The 22090-nt window shown below is 38.9% G+C and overlaps 1 protein-coding gene across 2 annotated transcripts in view; it reads left to right on the forward strand.

Annotated features, from left to right (window-relative positions):
* LOC139745448 (uncharacterized) overlaps positions 1-15187 on the forward strand; it is a 30358-nt gene extending 15171 nt beyond the window's left edge. For both annotated transcript variants that reach the window (XM_071655835.1, XM_071655836.1), the window contains exons 10-19: positions 688-733; positions 2836-2937; positions 4313-4432; positions 5555-5752; positions 7043-7234; positions 9934-9977; positions 11019-11045; positions 12194-12239; positions 13362-13478; positions 14819-15187. In XM_071655835.1, the coding sequence (XP_071511936.1) occupies positions 688-733; positions 2836-2937; positions 4313-4432; positions 5555-5752; positions 7043-7234; positions 9934-9977; positions 11019-11045; positions 12194-12239; positions 13362-13478; positions 14819-14854 (928 nt within the window). In that variant the 3' untranslated portion in view covers positions 14855-15187. The remainder of the gene's footprint in view (positions 1-687; positions 734-2835; positions 2938-4312; positions 4433-5554; positions 5753-7042; positions 7235-9933; positions 9978-11018; positions 11046-12193; positions 12240-13361; positions 13479-14818) is intronic.
* Positions 15188-22090: the final 6903 nt, after the last annotated feature.

Below are 22090 nucleotides of genomic sequence, written 5' to 3' on the forward strand. Positions count from 1 at the left end.
TAGTGTTTCTAACAGATTTTGGAGTCCCATGATTTTCTGAAAGTGTTCCATTTTTATATTTCTGTTGTGACACTGTAACTGATTTTTTTATGTGGTTTGACATTGCACCAAATCTGTTTCACACCTTATGATTTGAAGTTTTGCATGCACACTGAATGTTTGAATACCATTCATCTCTTCAGAGTCACTCTGGCAGATGGTGTGCAGAAAATCACTTCAAGAAACCTACTAGTAATTTCTGAAATTGGGACAAAGCACAAATACGAAAGCCCATTTCTTGATTAGTAGTCACCCTGTTAACATGCCAGGTGAAATCAGGGAAGTAAAATGTGAATTGAATCTTTTTGAGCCGGTTCATTAAAATTTAAGCCTTTCTCACCAACAATGTATGGTGCAGAGCAATTAATATTTTTGACAATTTGGCACAAACTACTTGTTTCTTTCTTCTCTTTTTTTTTAACCAATTGAGGAGGAGCTGATTTTGCTATGACACACATTTCCTATAGACACCTGCCTGAGTATACTCGGGACTAGTCTTCAAAGGATGAAATGTATGGTGATGAGTGTTCAAATATTGCTTGGGTTTTCTCATGACGATGTCTTTGAGTTCTTGTTGTTGTTTTTGACATGCACTCTTTTATGTTTGCCTGCACTGTTTTTGTTTTAATCACTTTATACTTTCATCAGACATGTCAGTATGCTGAAGGAGCGAGCCTTGACTGTGGAAGAAAAGGTATGCTGGAGTCTGAATACAGTCCAACCTGTGTAGAGTGGCCACATAAAAGGTGGTCTTTATAGGAAGGTGGTCTCTGCAGACAGGTGGCTAACTATTGTAAAAGTGGAAATTTTCGCGTTGTAATTTTTGCGCATTTCGTGCGACCACAAACTAGCACGAAAATGAAACCAAGCGAATATTTTTGCTTGCCGTACAAAGCTGTATATTCCAGTACAGGTGATGTCGTGATTCTGCATAATTACAAGCATCCAAAACTCTTCTAACCCCGCCGATCTAGTTGCGAAAAAATTTGTTGGGCGAAAATATCCACTTTTACAGTAGTTTGATATTCCAGCTTGTTGTCTGTAACAAATGTCACATGCAGACTGGATGAGAGTGTCGCGGTTCACTATCGCGAGACTTTATAGGAAGTATTTACTTCTTTGACCCTTTGGTAACACACTGTGTACCATTACCTGTGTTAACACCTTGCATTTATCAAAAAAAAAAAATGAGGATAGAATGCAGCATGTAGGGCTGAATCTGAATGGAATTATTATTGTTATTTATATTGCTAGTATTATTATTTTTAGTGTTATTGTTATTATTGTCTCTATTGTCACAAGATATCTCCTGGAGATCAATATCACATCAAGTTCCATCCTGGAACCTTAGACTTCTAGTGCTTTTCTGAGGATTGTTATTATTATTATTGTTATTATTATTATTATTATTACTATTATTATTATTAGTATCATTCTTCTTCTTCTTCTTTTTCTTCTTCTTCTTCTTATTATTTTTATTATTATTATTATTATTATTATTATTATTATTATTATTATTATTATTGTTATCATTATTATCTTCATTATTATTACCTCCGCCAAGGGAGGAGGTTATGTTTTCGTTACCGTTGGTTTGTTTGTTAGTTAGGTAGTTAGTTAGTTTGTCCGTGTGCAGAATAACTCAAAAAGTAGTTAACAGATTTGGATGAAACTTGCAGGAAAGATTGAGAATGACACAAGTAACAAACGATTAACCTTTGGTAGTGATCCGAGAATTTTGGGGGAATTCATGAAGGATTTCTGATATTTGGCAGGTAGGGTAAATGAACTTGGAAGTTCAGGTTGCGCGTATTTGAGGTTTGTATGCGCGCACTAAAGTGCGTGCTCTAGTTTCTGCTGGGGCGAGGCGCGCAGTGCAGCTGAGGGTTTATGACGTAACAAAGGCTTCTATATTGGGAAATCGGGCGACTTTCAGCACACAATGCTGTAAGTACATATGGGTGGAAATCGATGATATCTCTCTATGGAAAAACAAAATCAGTGGTGGAAATAGCTGCATGCTTGGCGGAGGTCTGTGCTCTCAGAATGCTTCTCTAGTTATTATATTTTTTATTTATTGATATTATAATTTTTCTCTTCTTTTTTCATTGGGACAGGAAGTAAATTCCCATTGGATTAGAGAAAAATTGTGTACATTGTACATCCTGTCATGATAAGCATCATACCTGCAAATGGCTACTGCTCTATTGGTAGTGCTGCTGCGCAGGAGAGAGCAGGCGATAGGTTCAAGTTCCCGGCTTGTTCCTCCTGTGTCTCTTGGTCATGATATGCTTCTCAGACATGCGATCTTTAACCCGTTACTGTCGGGCTGATTTTGCTACACCACACATTTCCCATAGACACCTGCCCAAGTATACTCACGGCTCTTCTTCAAGCATGGGTTAACAGAGAGCAACACCAACAGCAAAAAAAAAATACCTTCCATTGACAAACATTTTTTTTTTCACATTGTTACCAAAAAATCAAAACAGCTTAAACTGGAGAGTGACTGTGTATGAAAGCTTGTTTCTTAATAGAGAAAGTATGAAAGTGTGTTTATCAGGGAGCAGTTCATGCACAGTGAGGTTTATTATAGATTAAGTATGAAATGGGCATGTCTGTTACTCATATTTGCAGTGTGTGTGTGTGTGTGTGTGTGTGTGTGTGTGTGTCATTCAACCTGCCATCCCTTTCATAGCAGCACTGTTCCTAAATGGCTAAGCTTTTACGGATAACAAATTAGCCTGTGAGTGTGATTGAGCCAAGATCCATCATGTGTCTATTAATGTTCCGCAGACCAAGCCCAAGCAACAGCTGGACACCAAGGCAAGCCTGCCCTCTACTGGCAGCATTTCAGACAGGCTCCAGCAGCTTCAGAACAACTTGAAGAAAGATCAGGTGAGGAGCCTTTATTCATAGACAGGCACCATGGTCCGATTCACACCAGAAGTTTAGGCTCCGGCCTAAAGCAAACTTCAGATACATTGTAGACACACTTTGCACATTCGTGTGGTGGTGTGCATTTATTATCAATGTTACATCACATTGCGTTTTTGCTTGTAGTGCTTGAAATTCTCCACGGGCTTTGATAATGATAATGATGAATCATTTTTATCCAACGCCTGTCACAAAAATAAATTTATGTCTCTGTCGTTTGGAAGGTGGGGAAAATATAGAAATTAAAGGAAAATTGACTTATGATGCTTGCATAGTAGTTTTCATAATGATTCATGCCCCAAAGATGTGACAGATCTGACCTTACAGCAAAACTTGCCATTACTGTGGTCTCTGTACGCGCAGACCTTTGGTGAAATATGGCAACAGACTGGCACCAACCGCAATATTTTATCATGCATTTAGCATACATGTGCACAACTTGGACACCGCAGTTAATAGCGGGTGTTCTGCCAGGTTTGATTGGCTTTATAGAGATGGGGAATTCCTCAGGGATATACAAGTAGCCTACCATATTTTGTATGTCAAAGGAAGACTTAGAGTCAGACCGATGATGAAGTACCACCATCTGCTTGGGTGTCTTCAACTGCTCTTTTGAGTAAAATTTTAATCCTTGTTACGAAAAGGCTGTGGTTCAGAGGTTATTATTAACCATTGCGAACCAGGAACTGGTGTATGTAACCATGGCTATGACCTGAAAGGTGTATAAATGCAGTAGATGTCATGTTTTAGATAGAATTATGTTGTCGTTGGAGACTACCTGGGTGAATACTGGGGCTAGGCCTCAAGTCCACAAAGTGAAGAATTTGATTGCAAAATTAGTAAGGTCCATTCTTGTTGATTTGAGATAAAGTGATTGAAGCTGCAGAAAAAAAAAATGATAATGATAAGAAAATGGATGAGATATGCAGAGCTGCCAAGTCTCCCTGATTCTGCAGGAGTCTCCCTGAAAATGTCAAAATCTGTTCATGTCTGAGTAAGAGAGAATATCAAAATCTCCCTGATTTGGGAATTATTGTTGCCCATTGAAATGCATATAACACACAGATATCTCCCTGATTGCTGTGTGGAATCTCCTTGATTTGGATGAGGAGGGAATGTTTGCAGCCCTGGATATGCTTAATCATAACTTCAAGAATATTCCTTGTTATGTTACATGTGAGGTATTACTGAAAAGTTTTTATTTTTTTTCCATATGATGATGGACTTACTCATAAATCTTCCAAAATGGCACTTCACCGGTTATGCAATTCATCTTTTCAAGTGTTCCCACTTGTCCTCAACTCAATTATAAAATATGTTCACTTTGCCATGTCAGGAGATTGCCGACAAGAATATTAAGAAGGAGCCGATCATGAGAACGTTCAGCACCGCGGAGCAGGTCAAGGAGGAAGTAGAGGCTAGCAAGAGAGAGGTGGAGCGCTTCCGGCAGCAGAGGGTGAGTTTTGTCCCCCCTTGTTCAGAACTTTTGGGATGTTAAGGAAGGGTTGCCGTGAAAGAGCAGATGGAATATACTGTAAAACTGGAAACATTCACGACATGAAACTTTTGCAAATTGCCCCTGGCATTCAATGCATTGTCCAGATAAACACTTCTTTTACATGCAACTTACTTTCCCCAAATCTTGCCTCCCCTCGAAATTTGCAAAAGTGTCATGTGCAGGAAAATTTATGGTTTTACAGTATGTAAGCAGAGGTGAACAAGAGGGAAGTGGAGTTCTTCAGACGGCAAAGGGTGAGTTTGGACCCCTTGATCAGAACTGTGGGAGGGGTTGGGGGTAACAGCTGGTAGGAAGGGCAGATGAAATGTATTCTAATACAAAGTAGAGGCAAGGTGAGTTTAGTCCCTCTTTGTTCTAAACTTCTGGAGAAGGGGATAAAGGTTAGACGGAAGGTCAGATTGGATATATCCAAGCAGAGACAAGCAAGAGGGGAGCTTCCTGACTTGACAACTAGGCCAAGTTTAGCTGTTTTGATTACTGAATGCGGATTAAAAGACTTGACAAGTTAATTGATTGCATACTATTCCCAAGTATACTTGGGCAGGTGTTTATGGGACATGCATGTTATAGCAAAATCAGCTAGTCCTCAACGGGGTTAGAGGGTGTGTACAGTTCTGGTCGAGGTGAGGATTTAGCTTTTAACGTTTTGCGAGATATTCAGAAACCACTATGTCAAAGAGCATGCAATTCTAAGGGGTATCAAAACTTTATTTGATGAAAATCGGTTTTGAAATGGCTGAGATATCCCAAAACAAGGTGAATTAAAGAGATTCTAATAAAAGGCGTGGCCTGTCGCCTTTTATTATTATCACTTTTTTTGGATATCTCAGCCATTTGAAAACCAATTTTCACCAAATAAACGTTCAATCCTTCTTAAAATTACATGCTCTTTCATATTTCATAAGAGGTTTCTCATTATCTCACTTAGGAATGTTCAAAACATGAATCCCCACCTCAACCAGTATTGTACAGTCCCTTTAAATAAGGTACTTGTAAGTGCCTGGGGATGTGCGAAGGGGTTAATCACAAAAGTTTGTTCCAACTTGTGTCTGGTTCAAGGAGGAGAACCGGAAGAAGCGGGAGGAGGAGCGTCGGAGGATGGAGCAGTACGAGGAGGAGCGTCGCAAGCGGGAGGAAGAGGAGCGTCGCAGGCAGGAGGAGGAGAGGGCGCGGCTGAAGAGGGAGAAGGAGGAGAGGGAGAAGGCCAGGCAGGCAGCCACCAGCGTTAACTCCTTCGCTTCCCCCGTCAGCATCGGCGTGAGTGTCACACTAGGGCTGTGCTTTGGCAGAACTATGTATCACAATTTTTTGACATTTTCTGTTTTTTGGCTTATCGAGTTTTTCATAATATCATGCTCAATATGTTAAGAAATTATGTTATAACTCTTTGTCATTAACAAAAAAAAATCCTCAAATAGCAAGGTTTTGGGGTAAAAATGATGTCAGTGAGCTGGCAGAAGTAAGTAACTGCTATAATAATGTAGTTTTGCCTGATCATACTCCTTCAGCTTGAGCGGTTGGCAGAACTACGTATCTCAAGTTCTGATCCGTATGTTCGTATCATATTTGTACACTATCTATGGGATTCTCATGAGCAGGCAGAACTACGTCTCTTTTAATAAACGTAAGTATGTGGCAATGAGCATGTATTTTGAGTTACATAAAACATAAAAGTTTCCTTTAGGTTATAGAACACAGTTCTAAGTTATGTAAATCACTGTATGTTAAACGGCAGGCATTTGAGCTTTAAATGTGAATATCTCGAAATCGCTTCAAACGAGATGCGTAGTTTTGCCAGATCACGGCCTACTAGTCTCCCAGACTGGGGGGGGGGGGGGGGGGGGGGGGGGGATGGCATGCAAAGGCTTAATTCTCTGAGTCTATGAGTTCTTTGAACAGGACAATGCAGTACTTGCTTGACAAGTTGTGATCTGTCTATACTCCCAAGATTTCAAAAGGTCAACAGTCATGTGCACTTGTGGGACTTTACACTATGTTTCTGATGACCACTAATCAATATTCCATCATATTATTATGTTCATGGGCTTAAGGAAATACTGTGCAGAAGAGATTAGATAGTTCACAAAAACTGACGAATTGAATTTCTGACGCATTGTCAAAAAATCGCGTCTCCTTTTTTGGGGAGGGGGGAGGGGTGAAGAGTATTCAAGATATGTAGAAATATTTCATCCGTACTTCTTAACATTCTAAAAACTGTTATCGGGAATTTTATATTTGTCCAAGTACAGTGTATATCTTTGGACCTCTATCGTAAATCATGTTGTTTTAAAGCTTCAGATGATGAAGCGTCTTATCATCCCAGTGTTGCTAGGAGTTGGGGTGGCCCAGAGGAATTGCGCTCTCCACTTTCCGTGATAAGTTCTACAGGTTGTAGATACGTACTCAGCCTCGCCGATATACTCCACAGGGAGTTGATGAGCACACTTTTAATATGTTCTTGTCATGTGGGGATAGTTATACATTGCGAGGCACAAAGAGGTGAAGTGATATAACCCTTGTAATGATTATCACTTTGTGCTAATACAGAAAGTGGTGTCCAAACAAAAGGCCAAGAATCGTGAGGATACCATCGCCGAGCGTGTCCCGCCGCTAAAGATCTCCAGCTCTACGTCGGATGCAGAACTACGCGAGATCGCCAACGACCTGTACAACCGGCTCAAGACCACTTACGGGGACATCTTTGACCTCGAGGAGAAGAAGAACAGGAACGAGTACGATGTAAGAAATCATCCTTACCCTCCACCATTTTTCTTGCATACTCATTTCTTCAAAGGTTCAGAATGAAATTTTGGCCAGTCTTCCTGTGAAAGTAGGATTTTTTTTTTTTCAGGTAATTCTTGTACATTTCAAGTAACATGAAACTCTTGATGAATTAGAAACACAATTTTTTCTCACTTTGTTATATGTACTACCAATATGTATTTTGATTCCGCAGAATTAAAAATCAAGTGATAATAAGCTTACTAGGCCAAGCATTTAAAATTATTTGCTCTAGAATTTCCCCTTTAAAGTAGTCCCTGGAAAAAGACTTGTATATTTTGATGTACACGCATTGCAAATAGGTATCAACAGTTTTTGTATCTCTTGTTCCTTTTGAACCCTACATGGGTGTGGATGAACTGTATAGAAAATAGCAGCATAGCTTTATGTCAGCATGAACATATTACATTTCATTTGTGACCCGCTATAACAAAAAGGATCCTAAAGTCGCTGACGGGTGAGCCGAGAAAATCAAGTTTGAAGTCAGATCACCAAAATCTGTCAAAACGTTCGGATTTCTGTTTTTAACATAATTTTGTAGTGTAGGGGGTGGGCCGATATGTGGGGGATGGATGGAGAGAGAGATGGAGAAGACAGGATTGATGTGAAGACGGTGTGTGTGGGTATGTGTGTCTATGAAGGAGACATGGTTATACGGCACGTGGGTTCGGGTGGGAGGTCGTGCAGTCAGTAAAGACAAGCACTCGACAGGAGTCCTGTGAACAGCAAGCAGAGAGGTCTTTTTTATTGACTCATAATATAGTCATAACACAATTACAGCTCCTAAAATGCACTTTAGGAGAACCCATGAAACACTATGTGCACATCATCAAATCCGCACATGTTTAACACCAAAACAACTCATTCATAATAACACACAAATACCAAGTGAGTTATTGTCTCTAAAGCTATATAAATCCACAATGGGGTATCAATAATAATCTTATATCTAATGAAAGCATCTGCCATCAACAGCTGAGTGCGACCTAGAAACTCATTGTGTTATTTCACTAGACACAACGGTTCAAAAACATATGCATACAGTACCATAAAGGAGGCACAGTATTAAAATACGTCCCAACATTACTACTGAGTCCTTCAAAATCTCCCACATTAAGGATCGAACTGCATGCAATGTATTGTGAGAATTATCACATGACATAAGAAGTATATGATACGTCAGACATATGATTATGGTACCATATCCAAATGTACCCTGGCTTAATCCAATAATTATTATATTTATGCACATCTAAAACAATTGGAATCCTTAAAAGAAAGAATGTCTCATCTGGGACACCTCTATCAAACTCCTTCTTTACCATAGCCTCTACATAACTCAAATGTTACCATTGACACTAAGTACACACACCTCTAACCCGCTCGTTGTAGCCTATAATTAACCGAAATAATTAACTCACACCACTTCTTACACCGAGACCCTCCTACTACAAAAGTTATGCTGTAGCACTATAACTGCAACCTACACAGCCATCACAAATCATTAAGGAATGCAATACAAAGGTTCCCTCTATTAATTAAAACCTCGGCTGAATTACTGTACAACCCTTATTGAACAACATTGTGCCTTTACTACGCTGCACATCTCTTCTGATCAACTTTGATTCTTATCATCTCTTTCACCTTAAATACATTACAAATGTTGCAACATTGTACCTATAATGTGCCTACGCTACACATCTCCCTGGTTAAACTTCGATCCTCCTCAACTCTATCACCATAAATGCATTACCAAAATAGGTAAATAGCTTCCATCAAAAACCATCAACTAGGTATCTTCTCACACTATTATAGGGGCCGCGTACTACACAGCACCATGTAATACGAGAGTACACAGATCACGCTAAACGCCCTATACTGTTACACAGCGCTACATAATACACTGTTCAATACCGTAATTGGTCACGTACACAAACCTACGCAGGCCTGTAGCCCTTGCATTGTACTACTGCACTACGAATACATTGTGCGTACAAGACTACGGCAGCCGCAATTAACTACATACGCCCGTACACACAACACACGTCCGTAGACCGACTTAACACAGGTACGTACATACATAGGTTACCGTGCATTCAGTGCCACTGAACAAAACCACCATCAACCAGAGACACAGAATGGCTTCATGTAAATTATGACAAACACTCTCACTCCACATAATATGCCTGTTTGGTCCCTGAAACTCTTCATAACAATTACCAATAATGATAATACAGCACCATAACATCTAAGCACTGAAATTCTTGTGTAATTTGCGACATTCTCATTTCCATCAACTCACCTGTGAACAGCAAGCAGAGAGGTGCCTGCCACATGGGGGCGCCCCTCCGTTGCTGATGTCTCATTCATAATTAGCATATCCCCACAGTAGTCTAATGTATCTTCTATCATCTGCCGAAATTTCGAAGCTAAATGATCAAAGGAAAGGCCTGAAAACAGCATTTTTCTGGGTCATGCTTTGCTTGCCCGTCAGCGACTTTAGGATCCTTTTGTTGTAGCGGGTCACATTTACTAGAATGTGTTTAACCATCGCCTGATTTGAATACCCAGGATAGATGTTTCATTTGTATAGTATGTTATGAAACAAAACTCATCAAATTTGTCATTGTTTTAACTTTTGTTTTTGTGTTCTACAGAAAACTGAGCTGACAGAACGTGTTGGATACTTGAAGGCAAACAAGTAAGCTTCAAGATTAGTTTTTTTTTTTTTTTTTCCACGGCTCTTGGTTTTTTCTTTGTTATGTTGCTAATCAGTTATAAGGGGTGTTGCAAGAAAGTTGCAATTAATTGCAACTTCCCCAAATCAATCGCAAATCCTGCAGTCAATTGCCAATTTGCAATTAATTGCAAGCTCCCTTCTTACAACGGCAACTTGGCGATTGAATGCAAGTTGCGGTTGATCTATCTGCTGCAAAGTTTGCAATAGATATTTGCAATTCATTGCAACTCAAATTTTCTTGCAACACCCCCATAGACAGATAGTAGGCTATGATATTTGCCTATTTCAGTGTAGGTTAATATTTCATTTGCTTGTAGAATTTTTGTGGTAATCACTTGTACATATGCATCATTTACAGCAATGTGTGGCATTTTCAATAGTGCCCCTCAATGCACAGTGATTTCTATTTGTTTTTTGCTTGGAGTGTTCTCACAAGACCCACAGAAAATGACAATTTAAAATGACTTTTGTGTTGTCCTCACAGGAGAAACTAAGGAAACCAAAAAAATTGTTCTGTTTATATTCCTGTCTTATAAAAGATTTGCATCAATTGTACCCTATGATGCTTGCATGATTCATAACCTGACCATGGTTATCTTGAGTACTGTATACGCTGTTATTTTTGCGTACAGATATTTTTGCGAGTAACGAGGTCATAGACATTTTCGCATGATGTTGTTTTCGCGAATCGATGCCGACGCTTACGTTAATGCTCTTCGACTATTGACACAGTACGTGGAGACATTTTCGCGTGTTGTTAAATTCACGATCCAACTGTTCGCGAAGTTCGCGAAAATTAAACATTCGCGAAAATAACAGCTTATACATGTATGTTGATAGTGGTACACAATTTTAAAACAGCAGCCATTGTTCGAGGGAATAATTGTTATGAATGTCAGAAATGGGAATAAAGAAATTAAATACATATCATGCTGTTGTAATTCATTATTGTGTAGAAGTTCTTCCATTATTTACGAAAGTTTGTCTTTCATTTCATTTCAGGTCATCGCCCATAGTGAGCACTGGAATGTGAGTTCTACTCTTCTTATATGGTTGAATACAAGAAATTTCATTTTGTGGTCTGTGTGGCTCAGTGGTTGTGGACTGTGGACTCTCAGTTTTGAGGTTCTTGGTTCAAGTTCCCCAGGCAGCAGTGGTTGTTCCTCGAGGCGAAGCACTTTATCCTCATTGTCCAGACCTTGAAAGGGGACTTAAAAAGCTGTTTGTCTCATATTAGCTACATAAGATCTTGCTCATGAAACACTTCAGTGCTTGATTTGTGACCATGTTAGATACTGTACACGTCAAGTCTAATAGCGAGTGTAATATTTCGCAAATCGGGACTTCCCAACAATTTCATGAGCGATCGTTTGGTGCAGCAATGAAAGGAGACATGTACATTGTATACATGCAAGTTTTATTCCTGTGAAGGTCAGATAATAATCATGCATGTACGTGTATTTAGATTTGCGAATAGTACCAGACTTGTGAAATTTTTGAGAATGAAAACCTCACAAAGTATACACCATACACAGTAGATTTATACAATGTTGTATACAAAACATTGTGGTTTACTTACAAGTACATTATAGATGCTTACTCAGCACACTCATTTAACCAGTGATGAAGGTTCACTTTTTTTTTTTATGCTGTCTATAAAAATGCAGTTCATCATCATACATATTCTTCATCTATTATAAGAGTTGTGATATTATGTTTTCCCCAATATCAATACCTCATTTTATCTCTTTCAGGAGGTACCAACAGAAAATATCCATTACACATACAGCAGAACTTTTGAAATGTTTCGGGAAAATTGTTGCGTAAAAATGGTAAAGGTATTCCTTTACAGCCAGAAAGTCACATGTCTACTTGTGTGCCCTTGCCATACACTGACCTTTACATTAATTACTTTTAAAGTTTTTTTTATTGCCACTACTGCAAAACCAGAAACATTAACCATGAAACTTGCGAATCGAAGTCGACAGACTTTTTAAGAGCATGAAACTTTTGCAAATTGCCACACAGCATTCAATGCAGTGTGTAAACAAAATTGAGTGCGCATTATATTCATAAATCTTGGCTCTTCGAGTAATTCACAGAATTTCTGGTTGTATAGTATTGTTGGGACATGAAAGTCACTACATTGATTTTATTTGCACCTGCCATCCAAACAGTGTGAGCAAGATGAAGGACGGAGGAGCGTGGACAGCCAAGAAACAGGTACGTCCGGGAGCGGGAATCATTCCCCATTCCCGCATTCCCCCTTGCTGTCCCGCCCACATTCCTCTGTTGATCTCTCTCCTTGTTACCTCCGCCAAGGGAGGAGTTTATATTTTCTGTGGTGTTTGTTTGTTTGTTTGTCTGACCGTGTGGAAAATAACTCAAAAAGTTGTGCACGAATTTGGATGAAACTTTCGGGAAAGGATGAGAATGACACAAGAAGCAATTGATTAAATTTTGGTTCTGATCCGAGTGTTTGTATGGATTATTGAAGGATTTTCAATATTTTGTCAGGTAGGGTCAATGAACTTGGGACTTGAAGCTGCACATACTTTGAGGTTTGCATACGAGCACTGTGTGAGCTCTAGTTTCTGCTAGCACGAAGCGTGCCAGGCAGCTGGAAATTGATTATGTATCAAAAGGCTTCTATATTGGGAAATCTATGGGTGGAAATCAGTGAATATGAAAGAACAAGATCAGTGTCAGACATCAACTGCTGGGAAGAGGTCTGCACTGTCAGAGTGCTTCTCTAGTTTTTAATAAATCTATATCTAAAGTCAAATGTGAAGATCACTGTAAATATATGTATCATAGAATTATAGAATTTAAAAAGTTGAGCACAGATTTGGAGGAAACTTGCAGGAAAAGTTGAGAATGACACAAGGAACAGATGATTAAATTTTGTAGTAATCCAGATCACCATTTGGATCTAGGATTGTTATTATCATTTTTTTTGAAGGATTCTTTATTATTGAGGAAGTGGGCCAACAATAAGGGAATTCAGGGTCCACATATTTAACTCATTGAGGACAAGACTAATTTTCCTACAACACACATGTCCCATAGACACCTACCCGAGTATACTCGGGACTTGTCCTCAACAGGTTAAGGTGCGCATACATGAACTGAGCGTGCATTTGAGTTGCAGCAAAAAACTCAAGCTAAAGACACTGGAAAAGAATCTTTGTCATTGGGAAATAGGGTCATTTTTAACATATACGTGTTTGGCACGTTTTTGGCAGAGGTCTCTGCTCTCTGAGTAGTTTACTAGTTCTTATTCTCCTCCGTTGACATTGGGATACATTCATCTGTATTTCTCTTTCCCTCTCTCTTTGTTTCCAGAATGGTGTCGGCAAGTCACCCAAGCCCAAGGAGCTGGGAAGTATCTCATCTGAGGGAGGGGTGAAGGGGAGGATGGCCATGTTTTCTGCCGGCCAGTCTCCAGCGGAGAAACCTAAGGTAAGAGCTACACCATACCTAAAGGTACTATTTATCGTTGGAAGCAGTGACTAAAAAAAAAAATCACATTTGTGAGAACATTTGATGCGTGATATGTGTAGGTCAGTTATATCACAAAACATCCTGCCATATAAAAAAAAACAATCATAATAAATCCTGAAATATAAGGAGATATCACTATTTTTGTCAATAAATTATAACTGTAGACTGTTATCTTTTACTGGTTTTCCAATAATAATTTATATTCTTTCTGGTCAGTTTATTCTGTCTTTATTTGTTACATACTCAAAAAGCTGTATCACTTCGGTGATCCCATGCATTTATCCCCAAGTTGAATTATCCTTCGGGTTTATGCCAGGTTTAAGTGTGTGTGTGTGTGTGTCACACACAAACACACTGCTATAGCTTCTGACCATCCGAGCATTGAGAATTTAGGGTTTCTGGGATGAACACTGAACTAGGGCTTTCTACAATAGCTCAGTCGGTAGAGCACCGGGCTAGCATTCCGGAGGATTCGGGTTCGATTTTTCCACTATATTTTCCTGTTGTTACACCCTCAGTATATTGAGGGTATTTTTTGGAAATCATTGGCCGAATTTAGTTGATGCATTGTTGAGGTATGCTGCATGAGACGCCAGTGAGGCAAGTAAATATTGGGTAGCATTCAGCATCACGTTCTACTGTGCATAATGATAATGATGATGAAGTTGAACAGTATACAAATGACGCACAGGTCTGAGTGCGTCAGTCGGAATTGTGTGCATAAGGTAACTATGGAATGCTTAACCCACGAGGCGAAGCCGAGTGGGTTTAGGCTAAATTCCATAGTTACCGCATGCACACTATATTCCGACTGACGCACGAAAAGACATGTGCGTCATTTGATTTATAGAATGGGTAATTTTCTTGTCAAAAACCCAGTTTTCTATCGTGTTACCCGATGACAAAATTACTGGATGCATTTCCTTTTGGCTTTCCGTAAAGGGCATGCATACCCGTACTTACCGTTTTTACTGGATGCATGGCCAGCCATGCATAAGTTTTTACTGGATGCATGGCCAAGCTGAGTGCGCGAACGCTTGCTTTAGTGCGCGAACCTTTGTTACAAGTACGCGTACTCTTGCTAAGTGCGCGATAACATGTTTACCACTGTGACTCAGCGTGCGGCCAGTAAAAATGAACACATAGCTCTCGACCAATCAGATCGCAGGATTCTCGCTACCCATTCTATAATGTTTAAAATCGAATGCCAATGTCTTATCAGTGTTGTCATTTGAAAGAATGTAATAAATCTGAAACAATATCATGTCAGGATTATCTTGTTCTCTCTCCTGCCACAGAGCCCTGCTCCAGCCAAGGTAAACATCTACAAGTAAGATGTCTGCTGGTTGCCATGGAGACGCACCATCTACATCAGTGTAATCCCCCAAAGGCAAAGAAGTGTAGGCCAAATGTAATTTGGTGTAGTTCCACCTACCTAAGAATACATTGTACTTTACCTTTGTGCATGATGCTATGGTATATTTAATATGGCGAGTTAATTTAACCTTGTTTAATGGATGCAAGTTGTTACAGATGTAGGATAAATTTAGGATGAAAGCAGCAGTTTTGGTGAATAAACAGTGCTTCTTGTTAGCTATCAAGATATCAGCTGCATATGTATGACTCTCCTTATCATGCAATTAGATCATCAAGTTATCAAAATTATGATTACATATTTAGGATTCTATTATCAAGATAAGAGCATAGATCAATTCGGATTTGATGCTGATAAGCTACTAATCGTTTTGAGGCAGGTGAACTAATTTCATGGACTATTATTGATATACTATTTGAATAAAACATGTTTCATTTTATTTTTTATTTTATATAATTTTATTTTTTCTTAGAAGGATGATGATCATGCACATAATACATGTATTCTTTTTTCCAGTAACGATGATTCTATTCTAGGCAGAGATGTTGTTACTGTTTAAAAGTACATTAACTTGACTGTCTTATATTTCATTTTAGAGAAAACTGATGTCATTCCAATTTACCAACTCCATAACTGCTGCAATTATCATAATAATTATGCTTGCACGCAGTGGTACATGTACAAGGTATATCTAACATTATTCTGAGTACCTTAGAATAGACACCAATTTGGTACTAAGTATTCAATATGTGTGTCATACACAGGATTTGAAAACCATCTGCTTGAGTGGAATACAAGTGTAGTAGAATTTGAGGATCTGTTGTGACTTAGTGGTTATGACTTGGACCCCGTTTACAGTGAGTGAAAAGGCCAAATGCAGTACCAAAAACGGCCGCGCATTTGGCCAAGCTCTGGAGGTACTCTTGGCCGTGGCTCGGTCGAGGCCGAGCCCAGCCTTTTCTCACTGCAAACACAAATGGGGCCAAATGCGGTACCAAATCCAATCTGGCTTCCAGACCCTTTGCCCGTACTATTTCGCTATTCAAGATATTAATGCCCTCAATATCGAAAACTAGTATAGTTTAAGGTGGTTTTGTCCTGCAGAGGTCTTTGCCTTCGGCGAAGGCGGCGAATTCATCGCTGCGGAGTCCAGTTGGCAAAGAGTCTGGAAACCAGACTAAATCACATTGCGACTGGGGCCCTCCCAACAATAGTGTTTGTTTACAAGCAGAGGGCCACTACAAAAAAATATTAAAAGCTTTGAATTAAAAGCCCGGGCCAAGCCCAGCACCGTAAACGGACAAAATTGCGGGGCCGAGTACCGCAGTTGAGGCCGGGCTCGGCTGCGGCTCAGCCGCGCCTCAGCCCGGCCCTGCACAGTAAACGAGGTCTATACCGCTTTCATAAACTCATGTATTTTTGGCCCGCTCCTAGTCCGAGCTAAAATAGCCCACAACAAGCATTAAAAATTGCGTTCAGTAACTATAGCAGAGCAGTGCTACTTTTAGGATGACCCATTACGGTCAAGTATGGGATAACTGCCATGGTAACTGAACACATCATGGACAGAGCGGAAGTGCATTATTTGCACGATATTTGATGTGCGTGCCGCGCGCTTACAAGCTGAGCAGCGTAAGCTGTAACCTTTGACCGTGAAAGGAAATTTGGCCAGCACCTGGCGCTGCTATCGTTCATAAACTCTTCGATCAGCGCCAGGCCCGCGCCTGGTCTGTGACTGGTGCTAGCTGTAGCAGCGCCAAAATAGTCCGCACCTGGCGCGGGCCACTTTGGTCCCCTCCCATTCATAAACTCAAAATTTTCAACTTGGTCCGCTCCTGGTCCGCTCCTGGTCCGAGCCAAGAGGGTTACTGAAAGGGGTACCAGACTGTCAATGACAAGGTCCTTGGCTCAAGCCCCAGGCTTCTTGTTCCTATTGCTCAGCCCTTCGAAAGGGATGTACAGCCATCAGTTCCATTGATGCTTGCTTTTTAAGCTTTCATTGCTTCCATTGTGTTCAGGGGTTAAAAGAAAAGAAAAACAATCCAATTCAGTTCATCTAAGTTCAGGTCAGTTCAGTTCAAAAGAATTCAGTTCAATTCAATTCAATTCAATTCAGTTCAATTAAATTAAATTAAATTCAATTCAATTCAATTCAATTCAATTCAATTCAATTCAATTCAATTCAATTCAATTCAATTCAATTCAATTCAATTCAATCCAATTCAATTCAATCCAATTCAATTTGATCTAATTCAATTCAGTTCAAGTAACCCAGCTCTGTTCAAAAGAATGAAGTCAGGTCAGTATTTATTCAATTTAATGCAACCCACAATACAATGTATACACATCTGCAGTATTAATTTACAAATGCATTCAAAATGAAGACTGTATTCGGATGAAAGATTATTTTTCCACAAATTTTGAATATGCTAGTAGAAAAGAAATTACACTTACAGGGTTTCATTATATATTATTATGGTATGACAATGCATCATATTATGCAGACCATGTAAGCTGTCCATTTTTATTCAACTATGCAAGTATACCCAGTCTTGTGTATAGGCATGCTAATACAAGTATTGCTATGTTACACTATGCATTTAGAAAATAAATTGCATCATTCCAATTACATTCCTGTATGCATTTTTGTGTGTTTTGATGTCACAGTTTTTATTCCTGTGTTTTGTTTGTTGATATTGTTTCGTGGCATCATGTTTGTGTATATTGTGTGATACAGTGCACTCCCGTTACAACGAACACGGTTATAACGAAATTTCGTTATAACGAAGTAAAACTTCTGGACCCAAAATTATTGCCATTAATGTCTATGGTACAAAATTCGCTTATAACGAACACGGTTATAGCAAAATTTTCGTTATAACGAAGTCTTTTCCGAGCCCCACAGACAAAGAAAAACAAAAGAAATGTGCTCCGTTATAACAAAATGCGGATCGCTTTCGAAAATACGTAGCGGAACAAGCATGGGCAAACGCTTCACACTGCGGTGTGTTCGCTCCGTGTGTCACGCACAGTTTCTGTCAATTTTATGCTCTCTTTAATGTAATATCCAAAGGAAATTTAAGAGGTAGCCTACAGTGTACCGTCCCGTTTCACATAGCTGCGCATTGTAAGATGAGTATTCAACAAACAGAATATGATATATGTGTGGTTTCCTTGTTTTTGTTATATATTTTATTTGTTCGGTTGTAACGAAATTTCGTTATAACGAAAGAAAACTGCCGGTCCCGAGTCTTTCGTTATAATGGGAGTGCACTGTAATGTATACCTGATGAGATACATAAAAAGAATGTTGCTTTTACATAGTTGTTAATATGTTAGTTTTATATTGTGTGCCAGAGCAACTCATTCAATATATCATATAAAGTGTAATTATGATGTAGCACTGATTTTGTTCATGAACACGATCTTATTGCATAATCACACACTATTATGAAAACAATAGATGTCTTGCTGTGATGCCAGTGGACCAGTTTACTAATACAATTCTGTACAGTATCATATTTGATGGAAAAAAGATTAGTGAAGACTCGCTTACCATGTAGCAACAATTGATATAATGCACACACGCTGAGGGGAGAGATCTGTACACATCAAACTCTTAAGTCTGTGGAATTCAATATGAATTGCCATCTTGCAAGACGTGACGTGACTGCTGTACCTACTCTTACGGTACATGTATTACAAACTACCATACATTGTGTTGATATACAAAAGTACTATGCAGCAGAAAATATACCATTTCTAAGCAGACACTTACATTTTCTTTCAAACAATTCACTTCTACTAGAATGAGCATACCTACTATGGGCTATGTGCTCGAGAGTGAGTGACTGTACCGTATGTCCTCCAAAAATTACAATGGGACCTTCTGCAATGGCAACTGTAGAATTAGTGAATCCATCCTAATACAATTTCAGGGTATATGAAACTACAACCACATCTTACTGAGAACCCCAACCAATTTACTTCAGTAGTCACAGAGAAATGAGGAGTTTTGTAGAGGTTGTTAGGAATCCCTTCCCTCCAAGTTCTTTCCAGTGTGTTCACACTACCAAGCAGTATCAATGAGTGCTTAATTTGGAAGAATCAGACCCGTGGCATATGCTTTACAAAGATCCATATTTCTTTGTGACAACTTAACCAAATTGAATGGGATTTTCTGCAAAATATAGCTCAGATGTTATATTCTAAGAGACTGAAGTAGCATTTAGATTGTAATAATTATTATAATCATATTGAAAGTTTTCAATGCAAATATCCAATTGTTTGTGTGTTTTTTTTTTTGGACATACTGCATGTAATTGATATCAAAAGACCTAATCTTTCAATATCGTGCGGATAGCCACACAGCAAACATCAGTCGTGTGATTAGCTTTTATAAACATGTTTGCACTCTCGCGCCCACCAGATAGCTCAAATCTCAGATTGTCTTTGTATTCCTGGAATAACGTATCCCTCTCTTTCCTTATGTTCATCCTCTTCTATCATCCTTGCATTGTTTTGACGTTTGCTTTTCCCCTTGTGTTGTTGTTTTTTTCACTCTCCTCTGCACACGCCCTTCCAATTTAATAATACCTTAAAGGCATAATTTACCATTGCATGAAATAAAAACCCATCATTAATGCTCAAAATAGTTCCAACATGTGTGTTAGGGATAGAAACAACCAATGTAAAAATTTGAATTAGTATAATCAATGTTGTTGAATTAGTAAAATCAAGTATTGTTAAATACACAACATGTGAACAATGGTTATAACAAAAATGTTTCCATACTAAGCCGTGTACAGTTATAGTTTTTTTGAGAAAAATAGTGATATCTCCTTATATTTCAGGTTCTATCGCAACATTCATAGATGGTAGGATGTTTTGTGATACAACTGACGTGCATATATGCATCAGATGTGATATCTTGAACATTTTTAGATCAGTGCTCTCAAAGGTAAACAGGACCGTCAGCTCATTCACGTGAGACGTGTGCAGCCATTGAATGACGGATGATCTGGGCAAACTCCGCCGGTTGTCCTTAATCATATGAACATTTTATCATTCAGCATAATTGTCATATTCTTGTTTTTGTCATCAATTTTAAAGGCATAATTTACCATTTGCAGATGAAGCAAAAACCCAACATTAGTGCTTTATAATAGTTCCAGAATGTGAGTTAGGAATAGAAACAACCACTGTAAAAATTTGAATCCGTATAATCGATGTTAAGTGTTGTTAAATACACAAAATGTGAACAATAGTTAGAATAAGAATGCTTCCAGACTAAACCGTATACAGTTATGGTTTATTGAGAAAAATGCAGATATCTCCTCATATTTTAGGCTTTATTGCAAAAAATTTATATGGTAGGATGTTTTGTGATACAACAGACCTACACGTATGCATCAAATGTGATATCTTGAACATTTTTGAAATCACTGCTCCCAAAGGTAAACTGGACCTTTAACCCATCTTTATCTAGATGTTATGACATTGTTTTTCTTCCTACCATTTTCAGGCAGATTAATTGTGTGATAAGTGAATAAAGTTATTATTATCTTGAATGTAAAAATATATGTTTACACAAACAAACGCATGTCCATAATCATAATTCTCCTTGCCTACATACATAATAAGTCTTGCTTGTATTTACTTGTCAATATATTTATTATTATATCTATGATTTTATCTATAATCATATTTCTGCGTCTACAAAACAGTGGGTGTGTCATGGGTATGTGGACTCGTGTGTATATGTGTGGGGGATGTTTTTGCGTGTGTGATTGTCTTTGTAGGTGTGTGCACGCATGCATGTAGACATATTGAGTAGGATAACTAGCCATCGAACACGGGGATCTGGCGTGGTATCAGTTGTTGTTAACTGAATGATGAGCCATATTATATTGATTAGGCTACGGTCACAACTCAGAGCGGCGACCGACCGATTTGTAGCCTGCTCGGTCGCTGCTGAAATTTTGGCACCGCTCAGCAGTTTTTGGAGATGTTGAGCAGGCTGTAAAACCCTAGCGATGACCGAGCAGTGCCCTGTCGATTTCCCGTCGGTCACCGATCGATTTTCAGTAAAATTTTGGCGAAATATGGGGATCTGCAACGCGCAGAGTCCGAGCAATCACCGAGCGATGACCCATCGGCAACTGGACGATCTCCCACCGGCCACCGGCCGATTTTTACGAAATCGCTCAGCAACCGACGGGTGATCGATAGGTCATCTACCGGTGACCCGTAGGCGTACCGGCGGCCACCCGCCGGTCTCTGCCGGAAATTTCTAACGAGCTACTTGTGTTTATTAATGTACCTATGTGATTTGTGATGTGTTGATTAATTAGTTATTTAACATAAAACTCGAGGCAAAAGATCTTAAGTTAAATTATCAACTAATAAACCTCAGCTACAATTGTATGTGATACCTCAGATAACTAGAAATTAGGAAATAAAACCAAATTATTGAGGAACACACAAGAAGGAACAAAGATTAGAATAGATTAGAATTTTCCAAAATATTTTGTTTTCTTCTATATTTTACAGCATTTTTCTATTCCTATTTAATTTCATATTTCAATTTTCCTATCTCTTGTCATTCATTTCTTCTTCAATCAATAGGCCTTTTATGAATGATAAGGTAACCAAACCATAACTAGATTATTATTCTACGTTAACATATCGACACTAACTTTAAGCTTTCATCTCTTTTGCCCCAAAGTGGTTGCCTCTGACTTCCATGTCCCTCATGTTGGTTGCTGAGATGTTGAGATGCTGAGATGTTGGTGGGGTTTCCTTGCCTCTTATCCCTCCCCCTGCCTCTTCCACATCCACAAAAATGTTAGAGGGCGTGCTGTAAAATACTGTGCGCGTTGTTGAATTGTAGAAGCACGAGCTGTGTATAGATCAGTGTGATGTGGGAAATATAATGTAATATATGTTTTCCCATTCATTTTCAAACTTTTTTCATTCAATTTCACAAATTTTTGCTTCAATTTCGTCGCGAGATGTCGGGAACAGGCCAATCTTACTTTCAAATTCGTCTTCCGTCGTTCATTTTCAAATAAAGTCCATTCAATTTAGTCATTTGGCATACATTTTTATCATTTACAGTTCAAATTCGCCAGTCTCACTCGCAGCACTTAAAACAGCAGGATCGATTTCGTCTTTTGTTAATCATTTTCGTTAA

This window comes from Diadema antillarum, unplaced genomic scaffold (genome assembly GCF_040938485.1).
Source record: "Diadema antillarum isolate AM-2024a unplaced genomic scaffold, OU_Dant_1.0 seq00001265_RagTag, whole genome shotgun sequence".
Lineage (NCBI taxonomy): Eukaryota > Metazoa > Echinodermata > Echinoidea > Diadematoida > Diadematidae > Diadema > Diadema antillarum.